Source organism: Centruroides sculpturatus, unplaced genomic scaffold, assembly GCF_000671375.1.
Source record: "Centruroides sculpturatus isolate CEXI.00-Female unplaced genomic scaffold, Cexi_2.0 scaffold2211, whole genome shotgun sequence".
NCBI lineage: Eukaryota > Metazoa > Arthropoda > Arachnida > Scorpiones > Buthidae > Centruroides > Centruroides sculpturatus.
In genome coordinates this window covers 22,151-36,333 of record NW_019386367.1, presented here as the reverse complement: position 1 = coordinate 36,333, position 14,183 = coordinate 22,151, and the positions used below count along the sequence as shown (strand labels likewise).

At 28.3% G+C, this 14,183-nt stretch overlaps 1 protein-coding gene across 1 annotated transcript in view; it reads left to right on the top strand.

Annotated features, from left to right (window-relative positions):
• LOC111614698 (trifunctional purine biosynthetic protein adenosine-3-like) overlaps positions 1 to 14,183 on the top strand; it is a 47,430-nt gene that overhangs the window by 20,296 nt on the left and 12,951 nt on the right. The window contains exons 7-10 of the mRNA XM_023356065.1: positions 8,299 to 8,424; positions 8,531 to 8,618; positions 9,807 to 9,906; positions 12,898 to 12,981. Of these exons, the coding sequence (XP_023211833.1) occupies positions 8,299 to 8,424; positions 8,531 to 8,618; positions 9,807 to 9,906; positions 12,898 to 12,981 (398 nt within the window). The remainder of the gene's footprint in view (positions 1 to 8,298; positions 8,425 to 8,530; positions 8,619 to 9,806; positions 9,907 to 12,897; positions 12,982 to 14,183) is intronic.

Below are 14,183 nucleotides of genomic sequence, written 5' to 3'. Positions count from 1 at the left end.
TCTGAAGTATAATTTTTTATTGTTTTTATATTTTTCAATAAATTTATTTTGTTTGTACAAAATAAAAAAATAATTTTTAATGATACAATAGTCTTCGTTAGGCTTAACATCGACGAAACTTCAACGCGAAGCGACACGCAACGGAGAGAAATTTCAACATGGGATAAATTAATATATTTTTTCGTACATGATTTGTTATCTGAACCACCCCAGTCCCCAATTGATTTGGATAAACGACGCTCTACTGTATATCAATATTAATAGGTTGTCAGATTTATTTCAGTTTTTGATCTGTTTTTGTTCCAGTTCAATACATAATCTTTAGATTTTGAAATAATACTGATTAGTGATATTATGATTACCCTATATTGTTTCTAATATATTACCAGTTCTAATCAACACAAAACAAATGTGACAAACAGAAACAGTTTATGATCTAGAATATATTTGTTTAGTGTTTCAAAGCAATGTTAAAATTTATAATTTTTTATGAATTTTGAATATATAAAAATAAAAAAAAATACTAATTTTTATTTGTCAAAATAAAAATCAAAATATAAAACTTCTCAAAATTAAAGAAGAATCTTATTTTTATTTTTTTAGGTTATTCTTCCTTTACTTGAATCTGATCTGTACACTATTGTAACTAATTGTGTAAATGGAAATTTGAATAGAAAAGATGTCATCTGGAGAAATAATTGTTTTGCAGTTGGAGTAGTTTTGGTCAGTGGAGGTTATCCTGGAAGTTATTCAAAAGGCTTTGAAATAACAGGTTAATATGTTGAAATCTCTAAATAATTTATTTATTTTTTAATGAATATTGTATTACTTGCTTATATAGAATATAACTAAAGGTTTTTAAAAAGATTTGAATAACATAAGACTTGGATAATCTAAATGCAAAAATATTTTCTTGTACTTAGATTATTGAGATTTTCTTAAAAGAAACTTAATCTTAATGATTAGTTTCTTTATATGATGGATATAAAATTGATTCAATGCATTAGGTTAAATTTTACTTTTTAAAAATTACTGTTATTAGTGATGATAACAATATACAAGATGATATAAGATAATTCTAAAATAATAATTTTTGTTATGAAATTTTTTCAGGTTTGGACAAAGTCAAAAATCGCAAAATGATCATATTTCATGCTGGAACAAGTGTTTTGCAGGATAGAGCAGTGACATCTGGAGGACGAGTTCTGGCAGTTGTGGCTCTGGGAAATGATTTAAAAACCACTTTGGAAAATGCAAATGAAGGAGCCAGTCTTGTAAAATTTGATGGTGCTTTTTACAGAAGAGATATTGCTCACAGAGGAATCAGTAGGTCAGTTTGTAATAAAGACTGATCTGGAAAATAAATTTATATTTAACCATCAACCAATTTATATTTCCATCATCATTTTTATATAGAACAATTATCTGTAATGTTTATTTTAAAGCTTTAAAAAATATTTAGCTTAATAGAGGCTATAAAATTTAAAACTAACATTCCATTATTGTCTGTTTTGTTTTAAATTGCTTGCTTTTAAATTTCTAATAGTAAATAACAATTTAATTTAATTTGAAGTTGTTTGCAAAACACATTTTTACAGATCTTAATGATTAAGAATCATACATTGACAGCAACTAAATTCTAATGAAATCATTAATATAACCAATCTGTATTACGCGTCTTTCAGCATTTTAATAATGATAAAATGAAATTATCAATGATGATTTATATGGTGAAATTGTTATTTTAAGTTTATATATATTGATTAGAACTTTTTCTACTATATACAGTAAAACCTGTTGAAAATGGATCATGAATAAAACAGAAAACTTCCTAAATAGAAATTTATCATAATGTTTAACATACAAAATATTAATAAAGCTGAAACCTGTAAAATGAGAAATTTTGGTACAGAGAATATAACTGGAGTAAAATAGAAAATTAAGATTCCACTTATAGATAAATAAGTAAAATTACTCCAGGTATAACAGTCAATGCAGACAATGACAAACTGTAGTTCAAGAATGATTTCAAATCTTTTCAGAGAATGAAGGTAATGTGACAAAAGGATGTGTGGACACAAAGACTTTGTTAATATCAGTCTTTGTTGGAATTAACCATAAGCAGAAACAGTGCTAGAATTTTCATTCTGGGAGGATGGAGATGGAGTGAAACATTGTTTTATTGGTGTTATATGCATATTTTATCATCAAACTGTTTTTTAAGATCTAGCAATCAATTTCAGTGAGACTTGTAAGTGGAAAAAATTTAGTGAGAATGTATAATTACTTGGTGAACAATGAATTCATATTTAAAGAAACCTTCCAATAATGGTCAGTATAGACAAGCCTGAGTATAGATAGATTTTAATAAATTATTTCAGGATTGGTAGACAGGTGTGTGAGGAGTTTTTAGCAATTAGTCATAAGTTGGAGCATATAAGACTCAGATGTATTCCAAGATAGAATGCTAATGCCAGAAAGATTCAATTTTTTAGGGAGTTCTACCTGAGGAAGGTCCTAGATGTGGACCAAAAACATTAGTGATGTAACAGTTTTTACAACTAAGTGCAAAGCACAATATGATTCATGAGTTTTATTTATAATAATTAATGCTTTGTTGTTAGAAGATTATTTTATTTAAAGTTGGGATAATTAGAAATTAACCATAGGGTGGGATGGTACTTACCTGTATCCCACTGTAGCACTGCCCGTGACCATATGTAAATACCAAACAAACTGCCAGATTATTTATTCAGCTATAACAAGACTAATTTAATGATTAGATATAAAATAATTTGCTATAGGTAGGCAGTTAGAGTGCCATCTAATGATAAATTTTATAATTAGAATTTTAAATTATATAAATTTAATCTGAATATTAACCTAATTTACTTTGGTATTGGAACCTAGGATTGAATCTGGGTGATTGAAAAACCCCAAGAATTTTTCCAGGATGATCTGTCCTGAATATGTTGGCAGCTATCTATCACCACCTGGTTACCCAATTATGGGACTTGTGAACTCACAACAGTTATGTAAAGAAGGCCACTTAGTGTCCACAGGACAGAAAGAGTCAAAAATAAAAATGGTACTCAAATTGGCTTGTTCACTGTTGTGTGAATTCATAAAGATTACATTAAAAANCCTGATATATATATATATATATATATTTCAGCTATAAAGAAAAATATGATGCCTTATTTATATTTGCATTCTGTATTAATGTGACATAAAGAAACAGTCAGGAATATTACAACTTATGTAAAGCTAATTTTAGGAGGAGAACCAAATCAAACACTTATTAATAAAATCCAGCAACAAGTTGCATAACTTTCCTGACTATTATGTGATCATATTTAGAAAATAACTTTTATAATTTTAATCAGAATATAACTTAATAAAAGTTGTGTGTGGCACCATCTGTTATGAGATTTTGTTATAAAAAATTTTTATATTTTTAATTACTATAAAATGGCAAAAAGCTCAATTTTGAGGGTAGGGATAAGTTATACAGGTATACCTTGCCTTACATTGGTAATTGGTTCCAGGAGAGGCAACGTAAGTCGAAAAACAACATAAGTCGAATTTACTTGTCTCTGAATCTACTTGTCACTAGGCTAAACCATAAATTACTATTCCTGGTTCTGTATTTTATTTATTAATGCATTTAATAATATATGGTTAATAAGGATCTATTTTAAGCTTACAAACAAATAAATTTTAGTTTTTAATATAGTACAGAAAAAAGTAATCTAAATTTATGAATGCATGTATTATAAATACAGTACATATTTGTAAATGTATATATTTTAATATGATTTTATGTGCTTTAAACGCTTTCTAGTGATATCACGACTTCAATATTTGTGGCGGACAGACATAAAGTTGATAAAATGACTTAAACTTGATTTTTATTTTTCCATATACTTTTTTGACAAACGATGTATAATCAGGAACGACGTAACTCGAAATGATGTAAGTCGAGGTATACCTGTATAAAGAAGTATAAATGTTAATGATGATTAAAATTGTCATTAGTCTGACCCAACTGGAGATACATGTGACCTCCATTTATCTCCCCACTCCCTTGACCACTAACCATTAAAATTTAATAGCATCGATGCTCCTCATATACAAGCCACCATGCCAAATTTTGTTTTTAATCTTTATCGCATCCTAGATATTAAGTGAAATAGATGCCAATATGTGTGCATGTGCACAGATTCACTGAATTTTTTTGCCTGCTTTTTTTTTTTTACTTTTTTAGACTTGGGAGGTCTCAAAATATGGAGATTTGCAAAAAAAACTTGGAGGGTCAAATTTGACACAATTCGACCACGACAGTAATGAAATCTCAAGAATTTTAAATAACAATATAACATCACATAATTTTTTGTAATAATATAGTAAATAATTAGTTTGAATATCATAGTTTAATAAGGAAGGCTGTATTATCTAACTCACTAATATTCTTGGATTACATGGTCTACAGCTTATGCCATTGAAAAAGACATTTGATTTATAGAAGAAACAGATTAAACAATCAAAACAAAAATAAATCCTTGCTAATTTCCTTATCTAATTAATGTTTTTATGTTACATTATGATATCTTACCTTCTTTTTATAAATGGCATATTCATGATTATTCAGAGTTCTGAATTACAGAATTGCCAAATCTTATGGGCACTGGTCATAGTATATTACTGGAGGTTGTTCTCAAAGATTTGTCCTTGGTCCAGTGCTTTGGAATGTTATGTTTAATGATTTTCTTACACTGGTTTTAATGAAGTAATTGCTGATAATACATTATTAAAAATAAGAGGCAAGACACTAGAACAACTCATCTATATAGGAAATTTAAAACTATATAAAACATTTAAATGCAGTGTAGAACATAAACATTGTTAAAACAATAGCAATATTGAAATTCAGTTTACATTCATTTATAAGAGTTGTTACTTCACTAATAGTTTAAGATTAAATAATGTAACTATTAAAATTATGACTTATTTCAAATATTTAGATATAATTCTTGACAATAAACTGTCTTGGTCCAAACACGTATATACTGAAAAATCTGAAATTAATACTGCCATTAATTAGAAATGTAAAAGCCACTTGGGATTATTTTGTAAAATAATAGACATTTTGTATTTATCCTGCATTGAACTTGTGCTTCTTTATGCAATTCTAGTTTTGTGTAAATCACTGGAAAAGTAATTTTATAAAATTAGACTACTAAAAATACAAAGATAAATTATTCTCAAGTTTTGGGCTATATTTTTGGAACATTAATATAATAAGTGAGTGCTTCCTATTGATCTCAAAATTCAACAGTTAAATGAGCTTTGGTTACTAAAACTAAAAAATACTGCCATGATCAAGAAATATAATATTGTAAAAATTAAAGAAAAGTTCCAGCCTAGCATAAAATAGAATGTATTAATTATGATAATTATATTGAAATAGTTTTTTGATTGAAACTATTAGAGATTAGATAATGTGAATGGTCAATGTATGAGGCTAGGACCTCACCCTTTGACCGGGACCAATAAACCAGTGATTTATTTCATAATCAGAACCAGGACTGCAAAGGAATGGGTGTGATTCTATTTAATTGTCACATCCCCTATCATAGATTGTGAGAGAGAACAGGAAATCAACCGCTAGGGAGATTTTGGTGGTCAACTTACACAGAATTTAAAGTGGAAAATGTGGGTGCTCCTTTGGAGGGAGTGGTGTCTAGGACTGATTGAATGTAGCTGCATCTTTTCTGAGGCAGGAAAAAACACATTCAGCTGAAATTTACGGGATGGTCACACAGAAGCATGACCTGACCCAGAAGGGAGCGGCACACGTGGGGTTGTCAAACACCCCCATGGCCTGAATCATGTTCCTAGCAACAGATCAGGGACCAATAGAGTTACAGGAGACCACTGTTTGGACCAGCCAAAAAACGGGATTTCAGGTGAAAATCATATAAAAGCCCAAAATCCCAAGGACACAGAGAGGTTTGAAGTCAGTTAGTCTGCCATCACAGCTGAACCAGGAGTGATCCAGGATTAAAGAAGACCCGAGCTTGGACAAGTGCAAGTGTGAACTATTCCTCCGGCCTCCAGCTCATCCTAGGAAACAAACTTTCTCCAGATTCTGCTAAAATATCTTTGGAGATGAACTTTCTTCAGGAATCAGATGGAAAAGACTTTGGAGACAAACTTTCCTTCTCTGGTGTAATCTATATCTATGAGACGGCCATAGTACCACCTATGTAAGCATGTCTTATAACTCAATAAACATGGTTGAATTTGTCAATTCTGCGTCCATGTGAGTTTCTGTGTTCAGCAACTGCTACCCCCATACATCCAAATGACTTCTTGCATCATTCTGATCACGGGAAAAGCAAGGGTTACTGTGCCTTCCATTTAAGGCAGACCATAGTCAGTCAACAATACCACCCTTTACAGTGGCATTGCCATCCTTACAAATGGTATAGATACAGTTTTTGGTCTGCTATGAACAAACTGGAGTGATATTTTTATATTTTGAGTGATATTGTTTCTTTCTGCATAGCAGGAAGAAAAAATATCACTCAACTTTCTAACAGACTGAATGTTTTATCAAACAGAAATGTTAGTTTGATACAAGTCCACTGAGTGAATTCTCTCCTTTGATTTACTGAAAGAGAGTGCCTATGCTGCAAACAGTTCTTTGACAGTTACTTTGAATGTACATAAACCAGCATCTGCAAACCTGATGTACATATGAAATACACCAACAACTACCAGATTATATCAGGCTATTATATTGCAATTATTTTAAATTAATTACTAAATAATTTCTCACTAGAGGGAGGAATTAGGTGCCATTTCATATTAGTTTTAATAATTATAATTAAATTAAATAATTTAGAAAATTCTGGAAGAAAAGAATTGGCCTGGGCAGGACTTGAACTCATTATTCATATATCTGGATTTCCTGTTCCAGATATATTTAAACATGAGATAACCATTATTGATAACTGGCTGAGTGCCATAGGTGAGTGCAGACACTGAATGCATCCCCAGCTGGTGCCTTATGTAACCAATGATGGTTATCTCATGTTTAAATATATCTGGAAGAGATTGGACTGGAGGCTTGAGTAGCATAACTGGCAATGCATCCACATGGTAAGCAGCAGTTGTAGGTTTGAGTCCTGCTCCAGGCCAGTTCTTTTCTTCCAGAATTTTCTATATATTTAATTTAATTATAAGTAATAAATCTAATAAGAGATAATGACTAATCCCTCCCTCTAGTGACAAATTATTTGGTAATTAATTTAAATAATTGCAATATAATATCTCAATATAATCCAGTAGTTGTTTGTGTATTATGTACAGTACTTTGAATAAGCTTATTCGCCAAACAAATGTTGCTTGCAGTCCAGGTGGGAATTGGGCATCCTGGCTTTAGCCTCTGATCTTGCCAGTTTTGAATTTGTCACATCACTGATACACATTGCTGTGGTCAACAGCATACTTGCAATATGTCAACATTCAGTCTTAATTTTATAATGCAATTTCACTATTAATCATTTGTGTATTTTGTTTTGTTATTTAATTATTATTATTTTTTTTATCTGTTTGTTAATTAACTCATCTACTACATTATGAAATATAAGTGTATTTAACTAATGTGTAATTGAAAATAGTGGCATATAATGTGTGAAGATGAACACACAAGTAGTTGAGAAAAAAATGGAAAATTGTTTAATTCATATTTAGATACAAATGAAACAGTGTCTTCAAGAAATGTTCTTTTACAGACACTAAGTGTATGACATTGGTATCCTTTATTTATAAGTTTAGTAATGTATTTCAGTTTGTGAGGCAGTGAAGCATTGTATACCATACATCCAATTTTATGTATACCATCATTTGCTTCTTATTTTTCCTATTTATTTGTAATTTAATTAACAATAGTTTTCTACAACAAATATTTTACTAGTTATAGTTATTTTACTGAGTGTTATTATAATATGTATAAATTCATCTGTTCATAAATTCATATAGAAAATTATAGTTTAATAAATATTCCAAAATATTTGAATATTTCTTTCTAAATATATTGTTTCAATGTCAGCAAGTATTCAATGAATTTTGTTGTTTTACACAACAATTTTCAAAATTTATTTGGATATTATCTTAATATTAGAGTTTTATATTTTTAATTCAAATTCTATAATAAATCATTTATAAGTTTGATTGCTATTTATTAATATTGTATCAATCTCATGCAAAATATTTAATCCATTATTACAGGTACTTGCTTTTACTGATGGAACTTCGATTGCAGTAATGCCTCCAGCACAAGATCATAAAAGATTATTAGATGGAGACAAAGGTCCAAATACTGGTGGAATGGGAGCTTATTGTCCTTGTCCTCAGGTAAAACAATCAGTTTATTTGTTTTTTTTTATAAAGATATTATTTAATCTTTATATGTAAATTTAAAAGATTAATGTTCACATTAAGTTTGTATATTTAATTACAGGTATCAAGTTCATTACTTGACAAAATTGAAACTGATATTATAGAAAGAGCTGTGCATGGAATGAAGAAAGATGGTATTCCTTACATAGGTATGCATTTGAAGTATTTGAATTCAAAGTAATTTCTCACAACGTATTTAATAACTCAAAAATCTAAATTTTAAGTTAACTCAAACTGAATTAAAAGAAAAATAAAAGTATATTGAAGTTAAGAATAGTTTTTATTTGGCTACAATTTGAAAAAATTGTAGAACTATAAATTCCCACTGTCATTTGTCCATCCATATTTCCTTAATCTCAAGAATGGACCTACATATCAAAGCCTGTTACCGGTGTAAAACTCAAATAAAAAACGAAAAGAACAAAAAACAGTACTTCACAAATGTTTTCGAACCTTTTCTGATTTGAAAAGGTTTGTGAAGAATGTTGTTAGATAGATGAAAGATAACATCAGATATGGAAACCTTAGGGCCTGATTAATTATATATGAACTTGACACAAACCAGAAGTCATATTATTTCAGTTCAAAAATTTCCCCCTGAAATGTGTTAGATAGGTAATCAGCATGATTCTATTTACAGCTGTGACTCATAACCTCTCAGTGAGTACAACTATAGAACTTTCCACCCCTCCTAAAGGGCCTATTCCACATTGTGCATCAGCTGGTTGAGCGTGGATAAAGATACTTATTTTTCCATTATATGATACGATTTTTCTTTCCATTTCTTCATTAGACAGGTTCTGCTATATACAGGTTAATTTACATTAATTTTTGCAAAAAATTCAAGGGATCAAAGAAATTTTCCATTACAGACAGGTTTGATTATATTATTAAAGAAACAAAGGAAATTCTAAGTGTTTGATTAATCCTTAAATGTAAAATTCTCAGCCTTTCTTTTTATGAGGATTCTTTGTTTTTGTTTATTATCTTTTAGTTACATAAGCATTTCTATCTTTTAAAATAAATGATAGTAATGAAACAACACTTTTTACCAAGTCTTCACTCTCCCTTAATTCTTTATACAACTTTATATCACCAATTATCTTGTAACATAGTACAAATGAACAAAGTTTGTTACATAAACTGAGTTATTTTATTTAACAATTTATTGCTTACAATATTGTTTATAATAATAATAATTTTTTTATTGATAATATAATAAAGGAAACATTGTAAGTAAAATATTATGATTTTTTATATCTATATATCAACTAATACTAATAATAAAATACTACATATTTAAATTTTTTATTTCTCACAAATATTATAATGTATAGGAGTACTGTATGCTGGCTTGATGTTGACATCAGATGGTCCTAAAGTTTTAGAATTTAATTGCAGATTTGGTGATCCAGAGTGTCAGGTCAGTATGCAAAAGTTATAAATGAATTGTAGTAGTAAATAATTATCTGTTATATGTTAATTGTTCCAAAAAAACTACATCTTGAACTTTGCATTCAAAATTGTTTTGAATTTACAAAAAAAAATGTGAGCAGTTGCATAAGAAATACAAAAATTGAATAAAAGATTTTGAATTTTATATAGACATTATATAATCTTTAAAATTATGTAAGAAATTATAGATTAAATTCCACTTTAATAATATATATGAACATACAGTAACTAACATACTTTTTCTTATCAAACTCATTTGATATTGAGTATCAATATTGACAAAAATTCAAAATAGTATTGTTAGACCTGTGATCAAAGTACTGAGTCATGCACAAATACATAATAACAATGAGTGCCAATAGTATTGTAGTCTTTTTATACACAATTGCAAGTGCAGTGATTTATATTACATAGAAAATAAATTCTAGTGACCTTTTCTTCTGTAAAAAAAATAAGATTCCTTATGATGAATAATAGACAAAGTAAGTACTGTCAGATGGCATTAAAATCCTTTTTTATAATGCAAATATTTTTAATAATACAAAATTGTCATCATCAGGCTAAAAATGTTTTGAGAATTCTATTGTGCCTTTTGTTTCGAATTTTTGTTTTTATTTTTATTTTTTTGTGCTTATTGTGAGCCTAGAATTTTTTGTGCTTGTTGTGAGCCTAAATTTAAACATTTACAAATTGTAAATGTTTAAATTTAAATGTTAAGAGTTTTATACTGCATTTAGTGATATTCTGTTCCAAATTTGAGACGTTCATTAGCCTGATTATGATGATTTTGTATTGTTGAAAGTACTTGCATTAAAAAAGGATTTTAACACTGTCTGACAATGTTTACTTTGTCTATTATTATATTACATAGAGTTTAACATACTAGCAGTGATGAAAGTAAACAGTGGAAATGAATAATGATGATATTCACAAAGTTGTAGCATGTTGAAATTTTAAATTGTCTTAAAATATAAAAGGAATGAAAATAAGTTTAAATTTCAGGTCTAACTGAAGTAGACTAGTGAATGTAGTTGAAAGGATTAGTAAATCATCTATCACTGTTGGAAGAGTACTTAGATTGACTTTGTTGAACATAGATATAACTTCCTGCTTTTAGAAAGTGCAATTTTATTTATAATTTAAAATGATTAAATCCATTAATTAAAAGTAAAAAAACAAAATTTATATATTTTTTTTGTTGTTAGGATTTATGTATCTATTTGTATGAAACACAATTACAATAAAGGTCCAAAAATTTGGATTGCTTAGGGATTGGAATAGTCTGAATTTCTGGATTTTCCACATTTTTAGAGAGTAACTTTAAATTTAAGAAAGAATGAAGAAAGACAAAACAAGTAAATTATGATAATGCTTATACTATGAAATAATATAGTAAAATTACTCTACTCTGCCTTTAAAATATTCAAACTAAAAACAACTGCTTTATTTGGGAAATTTACATATCAAAAATGTGTAAATTTCTCATATAAAGTAGTTTTCAGTGTGAATAATACAGTAAAAATTTATACTGGAAATCATTCACAAATGAAATTTTTTATTAAAAAAAACTTAAAGAAATTATTCATTTATTTTGGCAATTTCATGTGCATCCAGTGGACTTGTTAGACTTGGATGAAACAATCTTCTATCAGTAAACACTTCTATAGTTTTTTTAAGAAAGCTTTTTATATTTCTTTGCTTATATATGATATAAGAAATTTTGTTTATTTGTTTGTAATGTTTTATGATCAAACTTGTTTTGCCATTTGCCACTTGTATGACATTTTCATGCTTGAAATTCACAACAGATGTTTATTTTAAAAAGTGGATTCTCAGATTTTTCTAATTCTTAACAATAATTTAAATAAAAATTCAGTAAATAGTCCAAATTAAGTTTCACAAAAAAATAATTAATTCATTTTATAATTATAGTGCTACAACCAATTTGCTATACAGGGGGGTTGCAAAAGTAGGTACTGTATACAGTTGTTATTATGGCAAAAAAAAACATACAGGAAGAAAATAGGAAGAAAAAACATTTATTTTTATGTACAAATTAAACCACAAATAGGAATATGAACTAATAAAAGATAATAATAATAATAATAATGAACACCAAACATTTGTATTTCTCAGATTCTCAACTGTATACCTACTTTGCGTCCCCTTGAATAATAGTGTACCATATATTATAATATAAAACTTACAAAGAATTATTGTTTAATTTGTCATGGTTTGGAAAAAAATAAAAATTTGAAAGATATTTTAATGTCAGTAAGAGTTTGCTTGTTTTTATATATAAAAAAACACAAAAAGATCATAAAATTTAACAACTTAGGCACCAATCTTCTGTATATTAAAATATGAGACCTACAGCCAATTAACTGTAATCTATTTGCTAGAATCTTATAATGACATAAGTTTAATAAATTTCCAGTACTATGGAAGCAATTAAGTATAATGGACTAGAAATAAATGATTATCATCTAAAGAATTTTTAACTCTGGCCCTGGAACATGGAAATATCTCTCAACAGTGGAAAGCAGACTTGATTATATTTATACCAAAAAAATTATAAAAGAACAAATCTTTTACAAATCATTTTACATAGAAAAGTCTGGAAACAACTTAAAAAGAAGAAAACAAAATGAATTCCAATACCATACTACATTAAATAATAATTGAAAATCCTCATCAATATCTATTAACACCAAATTGAGACACTAAATCAACTACATTAGCAATCCTCGTGTACAGATTCTGAACCTGGAACATCGCTACCCTTAAAGTAACTAACTCATGGAAAATAAGTAGTAATATTTTCAATCAAATACACCTACAACTGCCGTAAATGATCAGGCTTAATTTTGGATATATGATTATAGATTAGAAATGAATTTGGCACTAGAGTGAGGTGTTAGGCACCATCTCTTATTAAAATTAATAATTATAATATATAATTAATTAATTTAGATTTTCAATCACCTCAATGGATCTTCTTCACATCCTATGTCAGGCATTCCAATTTGGAAACATAGGACCTGAAGATCCATTGAGGTAATCAGAAACATTAGAAAAGATTTACCAGAACTGTATTTGTGGTCTTCTGACCACAAATGCAGTTCTGTTAGTATCAGCAATTTTCTAATGCGAGATCATCATTTTACTGTTGAAGAAATCCATGATTTTGCACAAAACTGAGAACTCTGGAAAGGTCTATACCATATTGGCTAAATATTTTTCCCAGACTTTGTACATCTATTAATATATTATTTCCCTATTTTCACTTTTTTGTTAATTGATGATGATATAAAAGCAGATAATATGACATTTTACCCATTGCATGTATTTTAAAAAGAAATACAGCTGGTGCAAAAGTCCTTGACACATTTAAAAATGTTATAACTTTTTTATTTTTTAATGTTTTCTGCTCTTAGTTTATTAATGGAGATTTCAATTAATTTTGCATATTTTTTTAATCCTTTAACTTATAAAAGCAACATACTTCTGTACATCATACTTTTCCATTGTTAATGGAAAAGTATGATGTACAGGGGCAAGCTGCTAGTAATTTTAGGTAGAGAGCATATATTTTAAATTTAAAAAATTAAAAATATGATTAAAAATTGCAGCCTGGCATTGTGATGATGTCATAATAAATAATGCTCTTCTTATTGTGTTACCTTGATTATTATGCCCAAAATTATAAATGTAGATTTTTCTAAAACTTATTAGGATATAAAAACAATTGCATAGGGAATATTTGAATGAATAAACTTGGAAGTAATCTTACTATTAAGACACGTATTTTTATCATTTGAATGGCAAAAAGTCATTTAAAATGAATTATATACAGTAGAGCGTCGTTTATCCGAAACGTCCGTTATCCGAAAGCATTCCAGTCGGCAAATTTAAATTTTCACTAGTGCTGTGGTGCTGCAATCTTTGGCTATTTCTCGGGCTACTCAAATATTTTACGTTTTTGATACTAAATTAACTTCTGAAGTATAATTTTTTATTCTTTTTATATTTTTCAATATATTTATTTTGTTTGTACAAAATAAAAAAATAATTTTTAATGATACAATAGTCTTCGTTAGGCTTAACATCGACGAAACTTCAACGCGAAGCGACACGCAACGGAGAGAAATTTCAACACGGGATAAATTAATATATTTTTTCGTACATAATTCGTTATCCGAAAAATAAGTTATCCGAACCACCCCAGTCCCCAATTGATTCGGATAAACGACGCTCTA